The 19,994-nt window shown below is 44.8% G+C and overlaps 3 protein-coding genes across 6 annotated transcripts in view; all 3 read left to right on the top strand.

Moving 5' to 3' along the window:
* Positions 1–566: 566 nt before the first annotated feature.
* On the top strand, positions 567–2,273 carry LOC148388575 (cytochrome b-c1 complex subunit 10-like). Its single transcript, XM_088393738.1, has 3 exons — positions 567–669; positions 1,415–1,554; positions 2,102–2,273. The coding sequence occupies exons 1-2, from the start codon at positions 605–607 to the stop codon at positions 1,533–1,535; spliced, it is 186 nt and encodes a 61-aa protein (XP_088249864.1). The 5' UTR covers positions 567–604; the 3' UTR covers positions 1,536–1,554; positions 2,102–2,273.
* A 125-nt stretch (positions 2,274–2,398) lies between these two features.
* mbd3b (methyl-CpG binding domain protein 3b) lies at positions 2,399–7,869 on the top strand. 4 transcript variants are annotated; one of them, XM_088393734.1, is made up of 7 exons: positions 2,521–2,549; positions 4,410–4,478; positions 5,118–5,277; positions 5,402–5,539; positions 5,613–5,703; positions 5,865–6,042; positions 6,125–7,869. In XM_088393734.1, the coding sequence occupies exons 1-7, from the start codon at positions 2,536–2,538 to the stop codon at positions 6,276–6,278; spliced, it is 804 nt and encodes a 267-aa protein (XP_088249860.1). In that variant the 5' UTR covers positions 2,521–2,535; the 3' UTR covers positions 6,279–7,869. The 4 variants fall into 4 exon arrangements, with proteins under 4 accessions (XP_088249861.1, XP_088249860.1, XP_088249863.1 ...); XM_088393737.1 differs by lacking the exon at positions 2,521–2,549 and adding an exon at positions 3,499–4,194; XM_088393735.1 differs by lacking the exon at positions 4,410–4,478 and having other exon boundaries at positions 2,399–2,549.
* A 4,212-nt stretch (positions 7,870–12,081) lies between these two features.
* Positions 12,082–19,994, top strand: part of LOC148388573 (unconventional myosin-Va) — a 9,320-nt gene continuing 1,407 nt past the window's right edge. The window contains exons 1-32 of the mRNA XM_088393569.1: positions 12,082–12,285; positions 12,845–12,955; positions 13,011–13,179; positions 13,349–13,493; positions 13,552–13,708; positions 13,780–13,923; positions 14,002–14,083; positions 14,164–14,271; positions 14,349–14,461; positions 14,553–14,821; positions 14,888–14,969; positions 15,209–15,349; positions 15,419–15,550; positions 15,618–15,701; positions 15,773–15,874; positions 15,943–16,040; positions 16,115–16,201; positions 16,274–16,594; positions 16,660–16,816; positions 16,883–17,122; positions 17,202–17,420; positions 17,492–17,585; positions 17,642–17,790; positions 17,861–18,055; positions 18,131–18,231; positions 18,305–18,413; positions 18,543–18,639; positions 18,724–18,846; positions 18,960–19,111; positions 19,223–19,312; positions 19,478–19,610; positions 19,678–19,939. Coding sequence (XP_088249695.1) covers positions 12,259–12,285; positions 12,845–12,955; positions 13,011–13,179; positions 13,349–13,493; positions 13,552–13,708; positions 13,780–13,923; positions 14,002–14,083; positions 14,164–14,271; positions 14,349–14,461; positions 14,553–14,821; positions 14,888–14,969; positions 15,209–15,349; positions 15,419–15,550; positions 15,618–15,701; positions 15,773–15,874; positions 15,943–16,040; positions 16,115–16,201; positions 16,274–16,594; positions 16,660–16,816; positions 16,883–17,122; positions 17,202–17,420; positions 17,492–17,585; positions 17,642–17,790; positions 17,861–18,055; positions 18,131–18,231; positions 18,305–18,413; positions 18,543–18,639; positions 18,724–18,846; positions 18,960–19,111; positions 19,223–19,312; positions 19,478–19,610; positions 19,678–19,939 — 4,493 coding nt within the window. The 5' untranslated portion in view covers positions 12,082–12,258. The remainder of the gene's footprint in view (positions 12,286–12,844; positions 12,956–13,010; positions 13,180–13,348; positions 13,494–13,551; positions 13,709–13,779; positions 13,924–14,001; positions 14,084–14,163; positions 14,272–14,348; positions 14,462–14,552; positions 14,822–14,887; positions 14,970–15,208; positions 15,350–15,418; positions 15,551–15,617; positions 15,702–15,772; positions 15,875–15,942; positions 16,041–16,114; positions 16,202–16,273; positions 16,595–16,659; positions 16,817–16,882; positions 17,123–17,201; positions 17,421–17,491; positions 17,586–17,641; positions 17,791–17,860; positions 18,056–18,130; positions 18,232–18,304; positions 18,414–18,542; positions 18,640–18,723; positions 18,847–18,959; positions 19,112–19,222; positions 19,313–19,477; positions 19,611–19,677; positions 19,940–19,994) is intronic.

The following is a 19,994-nucleotide window of genomic DNA, read 5'->3' as shown; positions in this document are numbered from 1 at the left end:
TTTCTGTACCTTTGTGCTGACTTTCCATAATCAATGCTGTTTAAACCTCTTTGTGGTGTGGGAGGTGATTTTTGTTTTGTTTTTAAATAAGGTGTTACTTATTTCATTTATTTTCTTGAGCATTATTAAAAGACACATTCATAAGTGACGTGTGGAGGGAGGACATGACACACTCCAGCAGGCCCCACAGACCCTCAGAGTGCCTCTCTTGAAATATATATAAATATAGTTGAGAACTGTCCTGTATATAACAGTAATGTAGCAATAAATGTTCCAATTTTAATATCAGATTATACCTTTCTTCCTATGTCTGTTTTTGGGGGAAATTGTGAACATTGAAAGGGAAATAAAGGAAAACATTTTAAGAAAGGGACTTTTGTAGTTTTGACATTTGTATTTGTTAAAACTAGTTTAAGGTCATATCTCCTCGGAGCCAACGTATTACAGAATATTTGTAAATGGGGAATCAAGTGTTAAAAAACAGACGACCTGAAACGACCCCGAGCCAAGCAATTTTAAACAGGCACTTAAATGGGGCAGTCCTGGGTCCTTCCAAATCAGAGTAAACACTTCCGTCGAGTAGAGTAGTACAGGAGAGGTCAGGATGGTCCTCAACAATATACTCAATAAATTCGTCGGTGCTAAGTACGTCACGATTGTACGGACGTGGTACGTATAACTTATAACCGTAATGAACTTCCACTTTGTACGTGATTATGTATATTTTTACGTCTGGTAAAGCGAAAACGCAAACGTGAACACGACTGTGTCCTTCTACGTGACCCATTCAGCTGCACGCAAGCTAACTTAGCTTAGCATCCCTGTTTATATTCGCAATGATTTAGCCTGCTTGGCTAATTTTGAAATATCTAACATTACAATAGAAACAAACTATTATTTGACATTTAAAGTGAGACGCTATTAAAGTATGTGAATTAATACTATCTGTCTAGGTTAGTGGAGAATGAATACTGTGCTTTTAAAACGTTTTTATTATCAGTCTGTTAAGCCTAAAAAGCTTATTTTTCGGTCTGCATTTCTCAGTGCCTGTCTAAAAGATCCATCCTTTAATAACAAAAGGTTTGAACGATTGAAAATAACCACGTATTGATTGTTTTCCCAGTGCAAAGGGCTCTTGTGCATAAAAATTATCGTTCTAGGATAAAAGATTAACCTGATGTAGTATAAGACTGTGCTGATGCAACCAAGCCACCCTTCAGTGTTCTACAAATAATGCTGATTAACCTTCAACATACATTTTCTTTGAAAAACAGGCGTTTGACCCTTTCAATAAACCTTTCCCAAAGAAAAAATATCTTTTTGGGGGGGAAAATATTAGGGGTGAAAGAGCTTTGGGTGGTTATGGATTTATAATCATATCAATCTTTCCTTCTTGATTGTTTTCTTCATGTAGGATACCCAATTTGGTGGGGTGGGGAACAGTGGGCGGTGTGGCGCTGGTTTACGTCACAGACTGGCGGCTCATCCTTGACTATGTGCCGTACATTAGAGGCAAATTCCCTAAGGATAACTGAAGACTTTTTCAATTCAATTGTAAGTATTTTATCAACATTACACATATCTTTTTTTTTTTTTATTACAAAGCAAGTCTTGTGCACTGCCACTGAAGTTTGTCAGACTTGGAATGGGCCCATTTGTGTGTTTCTTGACTGGGGTCAATAAACATGCCCCAAAATGCTTCCAATAAGTGAAATGCATGAAGTGACTCGGCTGTTAATTTGGACTCCTTTTTCTGGTCTGTAAAATATATAAAATTGTTTAATGGCATCTTTAAGTACTTGCATGATTCAGCCTCATGGTCAGGTTTGTTATTCCTCGGAGGAATAAAAGAAAGAAAAAGAGCTAACAATCCAGCTAGCCTACAATCTTCAGTTTTCATAGAAGCCACCACGTTCCAAAACTTGCACTTATTTTTCCCCCCACCTAAAGCACTGTACCAGGCAAAGTTGAAGACCATAGATGAATGGATGTTTATATTTGTATTTCTCAAATATATGTTTTGGCGTCAAATCAAGTGTGACAGTTTATGGGGAGTTGTATATGTGTTCATGATCTGGTGTTGCTGATGTGTGTCTTACAGGAGCAGAGTGTATATACGTGAACTGGATGGACAAGAGTAAACTTTCTTCTACTTGGCCAATTACAAATAAAATGATGATGATGTCCATCCACTGACCTGTTGAGCTGTGTTCTGTATAATGAAAACGTTTTAATCCATGACTATTTAACGTGAATAAATCTGAAATATGCCATTGTGTGTCTGCATAGTTATTCATGCAAGGACAAAAAAAACCAGATGTCATTTATATACTTTCAATCTGACCGGCAGTCACGTACCTACCTGATAAGGGTCCGCCCCCCCTCGGCACTGCGCCCCCGACACAATAGTCACGTTATCACGCAGACGTCGAAATTTGCGTGAATAATTTCTCCAGTGGTAGAGGGGGAGGGGAGGGGACTGAGAGAGAAGGGATTTAATACAGCGAGAGGAACAAAACCCTCTGTGTCTTCAAAATGGATAAAAACGAGTAAGTACATGACATTCAAGGCTTCCAAAGCCTCCGTTACCGGTTTGCAATAGACTCGGTGTCGGTAAGCGTGCAAAATGTACCTTCAGTCAGACAGAAACGTCAGTAAATCGGAATGTTTATCATCGATACGGTGAATAGTGTTAGCGTTTTGCGTGTTCGTGTGTGCAAGTAGCAATGCAACGGTGTGTTCGCTCACGTCTGTGTAGCACCGTTGCGATGCCGCTATTAACAAAGGTGATCTTTTTTTCGTGTTTGCAATTGACGTCGACGTTGTACCATTTTGACAGTTCTGCATATGTTAACCGTGCACAGTAAATCCTCTGCCCCCCCTCCCCAAACAGCGTCTGTAAACGCGCTAATGCACGATGTGTTTTTGCACCGTAAAATTTGAAACATACCGCTTGCGTTCGATGGAAAATACGCTTTGTTCATTCATAATATGAGGGGAGGAAACGAGAGTGGCAACGGTCGGCATTGTAGTCAAATGGCTCTCCGATTTCATGTAACTGACGTGAAACGTGAGAGCTAAGGTAAGCACGGTGATCTTTCACATTTGTTTCATTTAATTGACCTGAAACGTCAAGCTGTTTTGCACCTTCACTGTGAATATTTACGACTATTTTGAACATTAGACATAATTAATGTTGCTTTCAGTTAACATTGTTGCTACCTGACACCAATGTCAAGGTAAACAACGGTAATGGTACAATTTCCGTATTTCTTTTCAAAATAAAAGTGTCACGTTACGACATTTTAAATTACTAGTATTATCGTTTTTAATAACTGTGAACTACACGTGTGGAGTAAGAAACTCGATACACAATATTACAAGTATTAAGGATACAGTGTAGACTGTAGAATGTGATGATGTTGACTCAAAGTGGACAAAATACTTTTTGGTATTATCAGCGCAACACCAAAAAGTATAGTTTTTGCAATTTTTTTGTTTGGTCGTGTGCTGAGAGTTATTTCTAATGCAAAATAATTGCCTTGACTCAGAAAGATAGAATTGCAGATATCAAATGTGTCAGAAGAATATGTCAGAAATGTCAAAAAATAAATGAAACTCACATAGTGTTACACTTTTTGTGCAAAACGTTGGTGAACATTATTGCTTTATTTATTTATTTATTTAATCTATTTTTCTTCTTTACCACTTCCAGTCTAACTTTTGTTTTCAATATGTGCTTTTATTTCGAAATCGGTTATATTAACTTTTTTCATTTTCCTCTTTCCTCTTGGAGCGGGGAAATCCTTGGCTCAGCTTGTGTTCTCGTTTCCCTCGCGGATGTAGCTCCTCACCGGGACCTGTGGCGAGTCGAGCGGGAGGGGGGTAGTGATGTGGCCGCGACGACCGCGGCGGAGCGATCTCCATGAGTACAAAGAGCACGGAGACGTTTAGCTTCCCAACTAGCCCGTGCGAGCTCGCGTTCCAGGTGGCGCGGCGCATGTTCGTGCTATGGTCGACGCTAAGCTAAACACCAAAACAAAACATTTTCTTTTAAGACTGCCATTTATACTAGTGCGCGAGAATGGAGAAGAAAAGGTGGGATTGCACTGCTCTCCCCAAAGGCTGGAAAATGGAAGAAGTGACCAGAAAGTCGGGTTTGTCCGCCGGGAAAAGCGACGTCTATTATTTTAGGTACCTATTCTTAACGACTTCTTAACTGTGTGCGTCAGCTTGTTCGCGGATGGATACACGCAGGACTATTTGTTTCTTGGGGGGGGGAGTCGAGGTGTAAAGTTGGGGTCAGTGGCTGAAAAGCCTAGCGACAGGCCTCTTGAGTTGACACCCCTTATCCCCCAAACCCTTCACCTGAAATGAACCAACAACGGCAGAATTGTGTTCTCCTTTAGCAGAGGAGACGAGCCAGATGAGGAACAGAGGCAAGAGAGGGGGGAGGCGGGTCGGTTGTATAGTCTGTGGTAGGCCCACCACCCTGTCGAACCTCTTCTGTTTTCTGTATTGTGTGATGCAAGACGCATCGTGTGTGCATGAGTGACGTGCACGGTCAGGTTCTATATACATTCCTAATTCTCATGATCAACATACAAGGTGTATGAGAAAGGTTCCAGGCTTGGTGTCCCAAAAGGTGTACGTAGTTGAACTAAAAGTTTCTACAACCCCCCCAGGAATCTTACGCACTTTTCTAGTTTTCTCATGGAACTCCTGGAAGGATTCTTATGGGATACTCTAAAGCACAAGCTGTCTTTATATCTTCACTCATGATTGAAGTCAAGGTTCTTGATGGAGCTTTTGAAACGCCAGTCCTGGAACCTTTCTGACACACTGTGTACATCGTAAGTTGTCGCTCCCATGCGTGGAGCCGCTATCAGTTCCATTTGACCTCCTAAAAACCGTGCAGTGGCCATTTAAATGACATGTTTGTAATGCATTGTGAGTTCAGGGTTTCAATCCATTCATTCAAATGTTTACGTGCTTGTTGCATGTTGCCGTCGTGTGCCTGTCCGTCAGCCGCTTCCCACCTTTGAATGTTTAATATAAAGACATGGTGTCTTCTCAATGATCCTCACATATTTTTTCTTCCGCACCGCCTCGCATAGTCCATCTGGCAAGAAGTTCCGAAGCAAGCCTCAGTTGGCCCGTTACCTCGGCAACCAGATGGACCTGAGCTCATTCGACTTCCGCACGGGGAAGATGCTGATGAGTAAGCTGAACAAGAACCGCCAGCGGATGCGCTACGATAACAACAACCAGAACAAGGTGAGGCAACTGAGGAGAAAATTCTCCATCTTACTAAAAATGTCAAAAAATACAATGCAAGATTAGAAAGATAAGATATCGGATCATTTTTAACATGTATGATTGTGGGCTCGACTGTTTTAAGGGTAAACCTGACCTGAACACATCGCTACCAGTCAGACAGACAGCCTCCATCTTTAAGCAGCCTGTTACCAAGGTTACCAACCATCCCAGCAACAAAGTCAAGACAGACCCACAGAAAGCTGTGGACCAACCTCGTCAGGTGAATGTCTTTTCCAAGACTGGATTCACATTTAGCGTGGGCTAGTTCACCTACATGTTTTGTGTTTTTCTAGCTATTTTGGGAGAAGAAGCTAAGCGGTCTGAGTGCATACGACATCGCAGAAGAGTTGGTGAAAACCATGGAGCTGCCGAAAGGTCTTCAAGGTATGTGGGTTGTTTACTTTCTGTCATGACCTAGGGGACTTTTGGAGCGAGAAGCTGGATGCATTGTATCTATGACAAAAATGTTCAGCTAAAAGATTGAATGGCTATAAAAAGCATGCATCGAGACCCTTTCCCTACTCATGCCCTGCTGCTTGTGTCAGGTGTGGGTCCAGGCTGCACAGACAAGACGCTTCTGTCGGCCATCGCCAGCGCACTTCACACCAGCGCCGCCCCCATCACCGGGCAGCTATCGGCCGCTGTCGAGAAGAACCCGGGCGTGTGGCTTAACACCACGCAGCCGCTCTGTAAGGCCTTCATCGTCACCGATGAGGACATTAGGTGAGCGTTTGTCATCATTACACACTTTATAGGCTTCAAGCGTGTTTGGCTGGACTTGTGTCCGTGTGTTGTTAACTCCTAGGAAGCAGGAGGAGTTGGTGTACAGCGTGAGGAAACGCCTGGAGGAGGCGCTCATGGCTGACATGTTGGCGCACGTAGAGGAGGCGGCGGCGGCCGGCGAGGGCGACGCCGTCAAGGACGAAGGCAACGGCAGCGAAGACATGGAGAGCGTATAACGCAGGTGCCGCCAGCCCAGACGGCAACTATTATCCTTTTCCCCGGTCTTCATCATCTTCGCAAACATTGGATGAGCCTTTCCTGCCATCTCTGGCCACATGCAAGCAGATTGACTGAACTGCAGTGTCCGTTATGGCCACTGGATGGCAGCAACATGTGAAATTCTCCCCGAACCCAAAACAAGAAGAGACATAATCCAGAACTTTTTTTTTTGGTCACACGCACACATTCACACCGTTGTATGCGAGAATCGAACTCACGGTGTCGGCACACAAGACAGGAAAGTGTACCCCTACACTTTTCACCGAAATGTCCCAATGTTGGATAAAATGAACATTTTTCATCAAGCTATTCATTTTTTTTTTTTGACAATCCCGTCAAGGAAATATTTGGGTGCTTACTCATTTTTTTTAGATGGATGTGAAGGCCATAAATATTTTGCATCTTGAATTTTAAGCATTCCCTCTGTGCGCTACAGAATGAGGTACTGGTTAACTAAATGTTCTGGCACGCTCGGCATTAGTGTCATCCTGGTGGTACGTGGCCCGTATACCTTCTCTTCATTATATATTTAATTCTGAAACACTAATAAGAATGGTCAACCTTTTTAAAAAAAAAAAAAATTGGAGAACCATTTTTAATGTCCTCCCAAACAAATCAACAAAATATGTGGAATTATCTGGGAAGAGCTTGGATGTTCACAAAATCTCCTCGGCCTTATTGCAACACATCGTCGATTCACTCATAATTGTATTGAATTTGTGGAAAGTCTTCAAACACGTACATGTAAGGGGCTCGTTCAGAAATTGACACAGACAACAATGCACAATTGTGACTGTTCGGACCATGCTGAAGTTGCTGGTGTGATTCCAGCTCTGGCCTTGATTTTCTCGTTTGTTGTATGGAACGATTAGTAAGAAAACTTCTGTCAATAATTTGATTTTAAAGTTTTATTTCCACAGCAAATAGAATACAACCAACAATTTTCAGGGCCAAAGCAGTCATCATGACTGGCCAACGGGTGGCGCTAGTGTTTAAAGTGCTGCTCAACAAGCAGAAGAAGGTTGGCTTGGATGGGTGGACGCGACGTCAGGGCTGCAGGTAAATTGGAGAGGGGGCGGACGAGAGGAGTCATCACAAGAGCAAATGTTTGTTGCTTGTTTTTATTTAAATTTCGGTGTATCGATTTTAAAAGTAAAATCAAATGTTGTGTTTCTTTTTTTTAATATCTGCGTCCAATTTGAAATATCCAAACACCAAAAGAGACACGGAGCACGCACGGACAACTGCTAGATATTGACGTAACAAGTAGTGATGTGCATTCCAGTTTTTTAAGTGAACCGAATCTTTAGAATCAGTTCACGAAAAAGATTCGTTCAAACGAATCGTTCAACGAATCGTCCCCCCCACACACGCTGATCTTTTTTTTTTCTTCTTTTTTTTTAACTTCAATAACACACACAACAAAGCAATACACCAGACAAAAATCAAGAACAATCAAGAAAACACGGGGTAATGTTGACAACGATTGCTGGTTTGAAATGTACTTTTATTATTATTATAATAAACATTAAAACCTGTTCAAACTTGTCTGGTGCTTTATTCCTTGTTTTTATTTTTTTGGGCATGAAAACAAAAATCTGACATTTGGTTAAATGATTTATATGACAATATGTGTTGGTGTCCCCCTATATAAAGAGCAAGGAGTCAAATACACATTCTTGACACGTACAAAAAATGCATAAAGTTATTAGGTACACCTGAAAATGGTGGTGTACCTAATGGAGTGTCTGTGTGACGTCACAGATCAACCAGCCAATCAGGAGGTGGGGGTGAGGGCGGGTGTGGCACTTTTCACTTTCAGTTAAGCTTTGGCCGCGTTCCAACATGTTTTCCAAATGACCCTCGTTAAGTGCACCTGCGTGAAAAGTTTTAGCCACTTTCACGTTCAAAAGGAGCTAAAACTTTTCACGCAGGTGCACTTAACGAGGGAATCACAGGGACACTCCATTAGGTACACCGCCATTTTCAAGTGTACCTAATAACAGGCCACTTTATTAGGGAAATATCATGGTCAAAGGTCACAGGTGGTCAAGCTCTAGTCCTCTCGGCCGCGTTCCAACATGTTTTCCAAATGACCCTCGTTAAGCGCACCTGCGTGAAAAGTTTTAGCCACTTTCACGTTCAAAAGGAGCTAAAACTTTTCACGCAGGTGCACTTAACGAGGGAATCACAGGGACACTCCATTAGGTACACCGCCATTTTCAAGTGTACCTAATAAGAGGCCACTTTATTAGGGAAATATCATGGTCAAAGGTCACAGGTGGTCAAGCTCTAGTCCTCTCGGCCGCGTTCCAACACGTTTTCCAAATGACCCTCGTTAAGCGCACCTGCGTGAAAAGTTTTAGCCACTTTCACGTTCAAAAGGAGCTAAAACTTTTCACGCAGGTGCACTTAACGAGGGAATCACAGGGACACTCCATTAGGTACACCGCCATTTTCAAGTGTACCTAATAACAGGCCACTTTATTAGGGAAATATCATGGTCAAAGGTCACAGGTGGTCAAGCTCTAGTCCTCTCGGCCGCGTTCCAACACGTTTTCCAAATGACCCTCGTTAAGCGCACCTGCGTGAAAAGTTTTAGCCACTTTCACGTTCAAAAGGAGCTAAAACTTTTCACGCAGGTGCACTTAACGAGGGAATCACAGGGACACTCCATTAGGTACACCGCCATTTTCAAGTGTACCTAATAACAGGCCACTTTATTAGGGAAATATCATGGTCAAAGGTCACAGGTGGTCAAGCTCTAGTCCTTTCGGCCGCGTTCCAACACGTTTTCCAAATGACCCTCGTTAAGCGCACCTGCGTGAAAAGTTTTAGCCACTTTCACGTTCAAAAGGAGCTAAAACTTTTCACGCAGGTGCACTTAACGAGGGAATCACAGGGACACTCCATTAGGTACACCGCCATTTTCAAGTGTACCTAATAAGAGGCCACTTTATTAGGGAAATATCATGGTCAAAGGTCACAGGTGGTCAAGCTCTAGTCCTCTCGGCCGCGTTCCAACACGTTTTCCAAATGACCCTCGTTAAGCGCACCTGCGTGAAAAGTTTTAGCCACTTTCACGTTCAAAAGGAGCTAAAACTTTTCACGCAGGTGCACTTAACGAGGGAATCACAGGGACACTCCATTAGGTACACCGCCATTTTCAAGTGTACCTAATAACAGGCCACTTTATTAGGGAAATATCATGGTCAAAGGTCACAGGTGGTCAAGCTCTAGTCCTCTCGGCCGCGTTCCAACACGTTTTCCAAATGACCCTCGTTAAGCGCACCTGCGTGAAAAGTTTTAGCCACTTTCACGTTCAAAAGGAGCTAAAACTTTTCACGCAGGTGCACTTAACGAGGGAATCACAGGGACACTCCATTAGGTACACCGCCATTTTCAAGTGTACCTAATAACAGGCCACTTTATTAGGGAAATATCATGGTCAAAGGTCACAGGTGGTCAAGCTCTAGTCCTTTCGGCCGCGTTCCAACACGTTTTCCAAATGACCCTCGTTAAGCGCACCTGCGTGAAAAGTTTTAGCCACTTTCACGTTCAAAAGGAGCTAAAACTTTTCACGCAGGTGCACTTAACGAGGGAATCACAGGGACACTCCATTAGGTACACCGCCATTTTCAAGTGTACCTAATAAGAGGCCACTTTATTAGGGAAATATCATGGTCAAAGGTCACAGGTGGTCAAGCTCTAGTCCTCTCGGCCGCGTTCCAACACGTTTTCCAAATGACCCTCGTTAAGCGCACCTGCGTGAAAAGTTTTAGCCACTTTCACGTTCAAAAGGAGCTAAAACTTTTCACGCAGGTGCACTTAACGAGGGAATCACAGGGACACTCCATTAGGTACACCGCCATTTTCAAGTGTACCTAATAACAGGCCACTTTATTAGGGAAATATCATGGTCAAAGGTCACAGGTGGTCAAGCTCTAGTCCTCTCGGCCGCGTTCCAACACGTTTTCCAAATGACCCTCGTTAAGCGCACCTGCGTGAAAAGTTTTAGCCACTTTCACGTTCAAAAGGAGCTAAAACTTTTCACGCAGGTGCACTTAACGAGGGAATCACAGGGACACTCCATTAGGTACACCGCCATTTTCAAGTGTACCTAATAACAGGCCACTTTATTAGGGAAATATCATGGTCAAAGGTCACAGGTGGTCAAGCTCTAGTCCTCTCGGCCGCGTTCCAACATGTTTTCCAAGATTCCCTTGTTAAGCTGAACTGAAAGTGAAAAGTGCCACACTTGCCCTCACCCCCACCTCCTGATTGGCTGGTTGATCTGTGACGTCACACGGACACTCCATTAGGTACACCACCATTTTCAGGTGTACCTAATAATTTTATGCATTTTTTGTATGTCAAGAATGTGTATTTGACTTGCTCTTTATTTTGGGGGACACCAACACATATTACACAACGTAAAACATATACATATTCTCATATAAAGCAGTTAACCAAATGTGAGGTTTTTGTTTTCATGCCCAAAAAATTAAAAACAAGGAATAAAACACCAGACAAGCTTTAACAGGTTTTAATGTTTATTAAAATAATAATAAAAGTAAATTTCAAACCACCAATTTAATGTGAATTTGCAGTAGATATATTGGATAATGTAAATTTTGGACTGCATACGTCTCTGTATGTTGCCTTAGAAGGCCACCAGCAGCAGTGGTGCTTACATAAGCTATTTTTGCTGGGCAGAGAGGCTTTAATTTGAGTAATATATATACAGTACTTAGAATATGGAAGGGCCATTTGTTCATGACCAGGGAAGAGCCTAGTACATGACCTTTTAGGGGCATCGAAAGTAACAAGTAGACTGAGACTCAAACCGCAGCTGTTGTCTTGCCAGGTATAAAAGATGTGGAGCCTCGCAGACAGGGGGGGAAGGGGCTGCTAACATCTTTGCTTTTGGGCCACTCGAATATTTGGAGAGACTTCACTCTTGACATCGGTTGAATAAAATCTTTTCCCAATCAGCCGTGTGTCACTGGAGTGTTCCTTCTGTGGGCCAGCCGTCGTCCACCAAGTGTTTTTTTGAAGACCAGCGAAGCAACAAAGACCATTCACCACAATAACGCTATTTAGGCGTATACACGTTATTTAAATACTACTATAAGTGTTATAAAATCAAGATAACCCAAAGAGAAGCATAATCTCCCCGTTGTTGTATAACGGCGCATCCCTTCATGCAATAAAGTTAGCCGTTAGCTTGGCGAAAACGCGCATAAAAGAAGTGGTGTTTCAGTGAGTGGTTCTTTCTTTTCTTAGCAAATCGTAAATCGACATTCTGGCTTACATAGTTCACGCCAGGAGGAAGACGCAACACGTTCACCGACTGATCCGTTGATGCACGGGAAGGAAGGCAGTTCACCCATTGACTCGTTCGCGAACGGGAAAGTCAGGATTAGTTCCTTCACTGATCCGTTCTCACGATGAACTGGAAACGCAAATCACTCACTCACTGATCCCTTCCCTCATAAATTTGTTTGTTGGTGGACGGGAAATGACATTCCCAGCTCGTCCGTGAACCGGAAGTGACGTCATTTTCTTCTTCGTTTTGTTTTACGGCGAGGTGGCACCAGCTTCAATGTGCATTACCGACACCTACTGGTTGAAGTCATATGAACTGCAAAAAGAACGAATCACTTTCGGAAGTGATTCGTTCACTCTTGTTCACTGAAAAGATTTGTTCTTTTGAACCCATCGTTCACTCACGAGCCAACATTTGTAACAAGTCAATTCTCACCCAATCAGCTGCAGACTCACCTGCATGACATTTGTTCCTACGTGCGCGTGTTTTAATGTGAACAAAGTGCACATGCACCCACAGCTAGGGACGTTTTCCTCTGTGGAAAATCCCTTTGCTTGTTGTGCATGTCGTTTTTGTCTTCTCGGATGCTTTTTGACACCTAATTGAAGATGGCGACACTGCAGCTGTACACCAAGGTAGCAATGCTGTGTTGTATTATTTTAAATTACATTGATATGTATGGAAGAATGGCAACTAGATTTTATATTAAAATATTGTCTTTGGGCCTTTTCCACACAAATGCATTTGCATTTCTCCACGTGTCTCTGAGCACTTAAATTTTAGTTAATTGTCTGATTTTGTTTTTTAATGACTATTTTAATTTGATCTCAGGTCCAGATATCATTTTTATCCGATAAATACTGCAAACCAAGTCCTCCATTTTGAGAATTATTTTGAAGTGTGTAGTCAAATGCAGTTTTCTCAAGTGAAGATGAAATACACTAATACATTATGCCTATTCTTAAATATTTTAGGTTGTATAGTGCTCTATTCATAAACTCATCACAGTATAGTCATGCATAATGGCTTATCTACGTAGACTTTTAAAGTGGGATGGCCAGTGTTAATTTGTAACCCTTTTTAAGAGCCTTTTTATGCTGATGGCTGTCAAATGTTTCAGGAAGCAATGTTGGGGCAATTAAAAATCAGTCAGAGTGTCACTGTTTTGGCTCATATCCCGGATTCTTTAACCAGGGGGCCAACGTGTGGACTCCTGATCCAGATGCAGTCTGGGTGTCGGCCCAGCTCGTTCAGGACTACACACCTGATGACAAGCATGTGCTGCTGCGGTTTTCAGGAGGGAAGGTGAGACAATAATACAAAGTTAGAAAATGAAATTAAATATTTTCTCCACTGACAGGAGTCACTTTACCCGGTGGCGGCGCCGTCCGACCTTCCTCCGCTAGCTAACCCTGACATCTCAGAAGGCGAGAATGATTTGACGGCACTTAGCTTCCTCCATGAGCCTGCCATCCTGCACAACCTCCGCGTTCGCTTCCTGGACTACAACAGCATCTACACTTACTGCGGTGAGCACGTGACACCTATGGACAAAAAGTATTGGGACACATATTAATATTGAATTAAAAAAAAAAAAAAAATTCAATATTCACATTTATTTCCTAAAAATGGAAACAATTAGATTTTTTTTTTTTAAAGAGAGTTGTGCCAATTAAATAAACCTAAAATTTTTGCTAGGTATCGTGCTGGTGGCTGTCAATCCTTACGATGAGCTCCCCATCTACGGCGAGGAGGTGATTGACGCCTACAGCGGTCAGGACATGGCCGAGTTGGAGCCTCACATCTTCTCTGTGGCGGAGAACGCTTATCGCACCATGATCAGGTCAGCCTTGACTCGAGCTCTTGTTCTTTATCTCTTTGGCTAACATGCAATTGCACAGGGAAGAAAAAAATCAGTCCATCATCATCAGCGGCGAGTCGGGTTCCGGCAAAACGGTCTCGGCCAAATTCACCATGAGGTACTTTGCGGTGGTGGGAGGAGCCGCTCAGCAGACCAGTGTGGAGGACAAGGTGCTGGCCTCCAATCCCATCATGGAGGTAATCTGCGGAAACAACAAAGGTTTCTATTACTACTTTGTCTAGTTCAATAAAACATATTTTGTGTGCAGGCCATCGGGAATGCCAAAACCACCCGGAACGACAACAGCAGTCGCTTTGGGAAATACATCCAGATCGGTTTTGGCGGGAAAGGAGACATTATCGGGGCCAACATGAGCACCTACCTGCTGGAGAAGTCTAGAGTGGTCTTTCAGGTGCACAATATTTGTGGCAAAAACTTGCAGTCTTACTCTATATGAAATATCAACTTTGTATTTTTTTGTGTACATTAGTCAGCAGCAGAGAGGAACTACCATATCTTCTACCAGCTGTGTGCCTCCAGACAACTGCCTGAAATGAGATCGCTAAAACTGGGTGAGACGTGACGATTAAAAAATATTGATTTATTAAGGAAATTCATTCTCTTGTTTTTTTTTTTTTTTTTTTTAATCCAGCTGCTCCTGAATATTTTCGCTACACAAACCAAGGAGGAGATGCAAAAATTGCTGGGACTGATGACGTGATGGAAATGGAGCGCACTCGCAATGCTTTCACCATCCTGGGTAGGATGGAGTTTAGTTAGATGCATAAAAAAAAATAAAAATTTTATTCCACTTTTTTTTTTCTGTTGGACTTACAGGCATCCTTCCCGACCAGCAAATGGAGCTCTTCAGGATCCTGGCAGCTGTTCTCCACTTGGGCAATGTGAAGATTTCAGGCAGCGGACGCACTTCTGATCGTTCTTATATTGATGTGAGTCTCCAATTTTCCTTTACTGAACAAAATAAAAATATTAAAATATGACACAAGTCTGAAGAAATGATCAAGCGTTGTCTTCTTTTAGGCAGATGACAGTTCTATGGCTATCTTCTGCAAGCTTCTGGGTGTAGAGGCCGCCCACATGGCTCATTGGCTGTGCCATCGCAGGTTGGTGCTAGCGGGCGACACGCTGAGCAAGCCTATGACGGGTCAGCAGGCCATCGAGGCTCGAGATGCTCTGGCCAAGCATATCTATGAGCAGATGTTCAAGTGGACCGTGCACAGACTCAACTCTGCCCTACGTAGTCAGGCAGGTCATGCCAAAACCTTCATAGGAGTGCTGGACATCTATGGGTGAGGAGCTACATCTATGTTTTTTGAATTCTCGCCATCAACTCACAAGTCTTCATCTATGTGCAGCTTTGAGACCTTTGAGCGGAACAGCTTTGAGCAGTTTTGTATCAACTATGCCAATGAAAAACTGCAACAGCAGTTCAACAGGGTGAGTTACAGTGTGTGACACCTCATGTCAGCCAACATTTTTTTTTTCTCCCCCAGAGTGGCCATAGTATTGAATTTTGTGGAATGTCTCCAGTTTTCCACTGTAACGGCAATCAATGTAAAAATGGGTGGGATTAAAATAGAGCCTTGTGGAACACCACCACCAGTTTCTATCTCAGTTTAAGCGAACATTATTCCAATAGACTCTGACATGTATCTACTCCTTAATGATTTGTGCAGCACGTGTTCTACCTGGAGCAGGAGGAGTACATACGTGAGGAGCTGACATGGAGCAGGATCGAGTTCAGCGACAATCAGCAGTGTATTCATCTCATTGAAGGACAGCTTGGCCTCTTGGACCTGTTGGATGAGGAGTGCAGGGTTAGTGTTGGCCAGCTGCAACCAGTTGAGAGATGCTTATCAAGTTCTGTTCTTATTTGGACTCACCAGATGCCCAAAGGTTCAGATGACAGTTGGATCCAGAAGCTGTACGACCAGCACCTGACCAGCCGATGTCATCCCAACTTCCGCAAACCTCGCACGTCCAACACCGCCTTCATCATTCTACACTTTGCTGACACGGTACGTGACGCAGATTCCTCATTTTTCTACTATTTAAAAAGTTAAAAGTGTGTATTTGTTTCCGCAGGTGCAATACGAATGTGGCGGCTTCCTCGATAAGAATCGAGACACCGTTTTTGAGGAGTTGGTCAATGTTATGAAAGCAAGTCAGGTTAGACGTGTGTCGGGCATCCTTGAACTTGTCCAAAACTTCGGAGTTAAAACTCAGTATGTGTCTTTCAGTCGGAGCTGGTGGCCGAGTTGTTCCAACAGCAAGGAAAGGGGACCAGTGTGGCCAATGGACGAAGAGCCCACAGAGAACACAAGTTGACCGTGGGGTTTCAGGTGAACCTCTTCCCATTCCTGCTCCAACGTCTCCTTGGTCTTTTTAAAATACCCCATTTTTTCTCCAGTTCCGTCAGTCCTTGCAGATGCTGATGGACACTCTGAACAGCACCACACCTCACTACGTCCGCTGCATCAAACCAAACGACCTCAAGGAGCCTTTTATGTGAGCCGTGGGCTTCCTTCAAAGCTATCACTGATGGCTTTGCCTTCAAACTGAATCTTTTTTTTACTTGTCAGGTTTGACCCGAAGAGGACAGTGCAGCAGTTGAGAGCATGTGGAGTGCTGGAGACAATCCGAATCAGCGCTGCTGGTTTTCCATCCAGGTTATGACTCCTGGGTTCTACACTGCAACAAATGGGTCATTGAGAACTTCAGTTTTATTGTTCTTTCCCCAGATGGACGTACGAGGAGTTCTTCTTGAGGTATCGTGTTCTGCTGCGAGGGGGCCAGCGCTGGGAGGAGGCTCGGCTCGCGTGCCAGCAGGCTTTGCCTCAGCTCATCCCCACCCCGGACCAATACGTCTTCGGAAAGACCAAAGTCTTTTTCCGGGCCGGGCAGGTGGCTCTTCTGGAGAGGTTGAGAGCGGAGAGGCTTCGAGCGGCTGCTGTGAAACTTCAGAGTTGCGTCAGAGGGTGGCTGGCCCGGATTTACTACAGCAGAACCCTCAGGGCCATCGTTGTCTTACAAAGATACTGGAGAGGAGCGCTAGTTAGGCGGTGAGCTCACTTTTGTTAGCACGTCTGCGTTCAGGTTCTGAGGTTCAAAAACACACATCTTGCAGTTTGGCTCAGACCCTGCGGTACACGAAGGCTGCTTTGGTAATCCAGAAGACTTACCGCATGCTGGTGGACAGACGCATGTTCCTCCTGGTCCGCCAAGCCACCATCATCATCCAGGCCTTCGTCAGGGGCACGCTGACCCGTCGTCAGTACCGACTGGTTAGTGTTTTATAATCCTCTGGTTTCCCGGTTCAAACAAAATGTCAAAGTGACATTTTTGCTTAGTTTGTGGCCGAGCGAGCCGCCACGCTGCTCCAGGCCAGAGTGCGAGGGTGGTCGGCGAGGAGAAGCTTCACCAGGTTCCGAGCGGCCGTTGTGTTGGCGCAGTGTTGCGTACGTCGCAAGGCTGCCAGAAAGGAACTGCTGAAGCTCAAGACGGAAGCTCGCTCGGTGGAGAGGTACCGAGAGCTCAACAAAGGCATGGAGGTCAAACTGATGCAGCTGCAGATGAGAGCAGACCAGGAGGTGCGTCATTATGTCATGTGATCAAATGAAGTCATTTTGCATTTCCAGAACTAATATGAAATACTAACAATGTATGCAGGCCAGGGAGAGCGCAGCCCTTAAAGAGACCTTGCGTGTCCAGCGGGAGGTCGCCGCCACTGAATTGGCCGCTCTGAGGGCAAAAATTGAGAAGCTGGAAGCCCATCAGAAGGACGTCACTCCTTCTCCTGCACCTTGTTCCATTGTAAACCAGGAGACGGAGCAGGAAAAGAAGCGAGCAGAGGAGAAGGCTTCTCAGGAGCTACTGCAGCTAAAACAAGTAGCTGTCACCATAACTTTGTTTTTGGATTGAGTTCATGAATTATTTTGAATTCTTTGTGAATCTTGAAGGAGGTGGAGACACTGCAGAGAGAAAAGGCCTCACTCAGTGCAGAAGCAGAGCGTCTCTCTACATGTCTGCTTCAGCAGGAACAGGCACAAGAAGGTACCACGTGTCACGTTGGCTTTGCTGTCTTTTTCCAACTCGTGGTCTCGGTGCAGCTCTTGTGCAGCAAGCGGCGTCCCAGGCCACGGCGGATGCGAGCGCCGAGCTTGACGAGGAGAGGAGAAAGCACCAGGGTCTCCTGCGGGAATTCACCAGGCTGGAGCAGCGATACGACAACCTGAGGGAGATGAGCCAGCTTACTGAGGTTCACAACCAACACAAAAATTTGTTGGAAACTTTTGGGGCAAGCGTAAAGGTCTGAATCCTCCATCCAGGGCACCAGGGGCCTCAGGAGATCCGACTCGGCGCTAAGCTCGGAGCCTCTGTCGCCCTCACCGCAATCCCTCACCCCGCGCTCCCTCTCCCCCTTCCCGTCCACCTACCCATCCCCAGAGGAGGTTCGCCGAGTCAGCGTGACGTCTCCCAACACGGAGGGAGGCTTCACGGAGTGGACTTTGGAAACACCAATGGTTCGGGACACTTGTGTTCTGATGCAACACCATTGTTGGCTTTCCGTTTCGTTCAGTTGTGGTGCATGCTTGCAGGAACAGCTGATGGACAAGATGGGCTTCACCAAAGAGTATGGCGGTGAGCTGAAAGGAGAAGACTTGGCACACGCCTACGACACAGTACGAGTAGCCAACAAGTGAGTCACTCATTCATCTTCGCATCATTAACAGTAACGATTAACTTACAATTCATTTGTTTGTCCCTCGGAGGTTTTTGGAGAGCCAGTTACTGAATCAGCGCAATCAGTGGGCGGAGGAAGTGGAGAGGCTGAGATGTCAGCTGCTTCGAGTTAGCTCGGGTTCATCTTCTCATCAGCAGGTAGCATCAATTCATTTTTGATTGTCCTAATTAGGGTTAGGGTTGATAAGCGGACTTTTAACTAACGACGCTAATGAGCCACATGCTGCTTCACCAAGTCTGAAGTCTTGTAAACATTTGCGTGCGTAGGACCTTTTGGAGGCCAGCGAGCAGGAGTGTGCAAGGCTGAGGAAGGAACTGAAGGAACTTCGAAACACTGTCCCATTGCGGCGACTCCTTACCCAAGGTGAAATATTATATTCATTTTTGGGATGTTTGGCCATCTCAAACTCATTAAAGGTTTTGGATCTGGTGTATTTTTCCTTTCTAGTTTTGCCATCAATGTTCCCCACTGATGGCTCGCCTTTAGCCCAGCAGAAAGGACCTGCAGCGGCCGGTCTTCTGGAATGCAAGAGACGAGATGATAGCAAACTCATCAAGAATCTCATCACTGGTGATGACTCCAAAATCTTATTATTTTTACATTGTAGTCTTACTTCAGATATTTAAGTTAAAAGGTAGGACATCCACTGCTAGGTAGGTACGACCTTCTGTCTTTGTGTCCAGATGTCCGGGCAGACGTGGGCGTGTCGCTGGCCCCCGGGCTGGCGGCAAGCGTGGTCTTCCTGTGTGTTCGGCAGGCGGACATCAGGGGCGATCAAACCGCCGCTTCGTCGCTGTGTCGGGCCGCTGTCGCCGCCATGAAGACGACTCTGAAGGTAACCTCGGATGATTTGTTGAACAGAAACAAAAACCACACCTGCACAAAAACCAAATCTTAGAAATGCAAAATTTTTGTGAAGTGTTGGTTATGATGTTTTTCTCGACAGAAACACAACAGTGATTTAGATGTGACTGCTTTGTGGCTGAAAAACATCAGTCTGTTGCACGACCTGCTGACTCAGCATGGTCCAAAACAGGTGAGAAGCACATGTGTACACACACTGAGGGGCCACCAAAGACATAATTCAGGATTGTTTGTGTGTGTATGTGAGTGAGGCAAAAAAATTCTGAAGTGTTTTAGTAGTAAGTGTGAGAGAGGTCCTCCCGAGTGCAGCTCATGGCCTTCCATATGTCTATTTTAGCTGTGTGTCCGTGAGGACTTGTCGCCACTGACCTTTGACATTGGCAATCTGAGCCACACGCTGAGCGAGCTCCGCATCCAAGCCTACCAGCAGCTCGTCTCCATCACTGAGCAACGCCTGCAGAGCTTCATAGGTAGCGCCAGAACCCAGACCTCAACCCACCATCTTCATGCTAACCATCTTCATCTCATCCTTCTCAGCCGCCGCCTTGTTGGAGGGCGAAGACATTCCGACGGGCTCTAGAAGGCGAGCGGGTCCGGCGGAAGGGGCGGATGCTCCCACTGTGGCTCGAGTGTTGAAGGAGTTGGGCGCCCTTCACGCCGCCATGTCCCGTCAGGCTTTGCCCGCGGCACTGATGGAGCACGCCTTCCACCAGCTGGTCTACTTCATGTCCGCCTTGGCCCTCAACAGCCTGCTGCTCAGGAAGGACGTGTGCTGCTGCAGCCGCGGGATACACATACGGTACAAGAGATATTCAAGAAGAGATCAATCGATTTTTAAATCACAAAACATACCT

Source organism: Syngnathus floridae, chromosome 13, assembly GCF_059516105.1.
Source record: "Syngnathus floridae isolate MCC-2025c chromosome 13, RoL_Sflo_1.0, whole genome shotgun sequence".
In the NCBI taxonomy this organism is placed as follows: domain Eukaryota; kingdom Metazoa; phylum Chordata; class Actinopteri; order Syngnathiformes; family Syngnathidae; genus Syngnathus; species Syngnathus floridae.
This window is presented reverse-complemented; position numbering and strand designations above follow the sequence as displayed.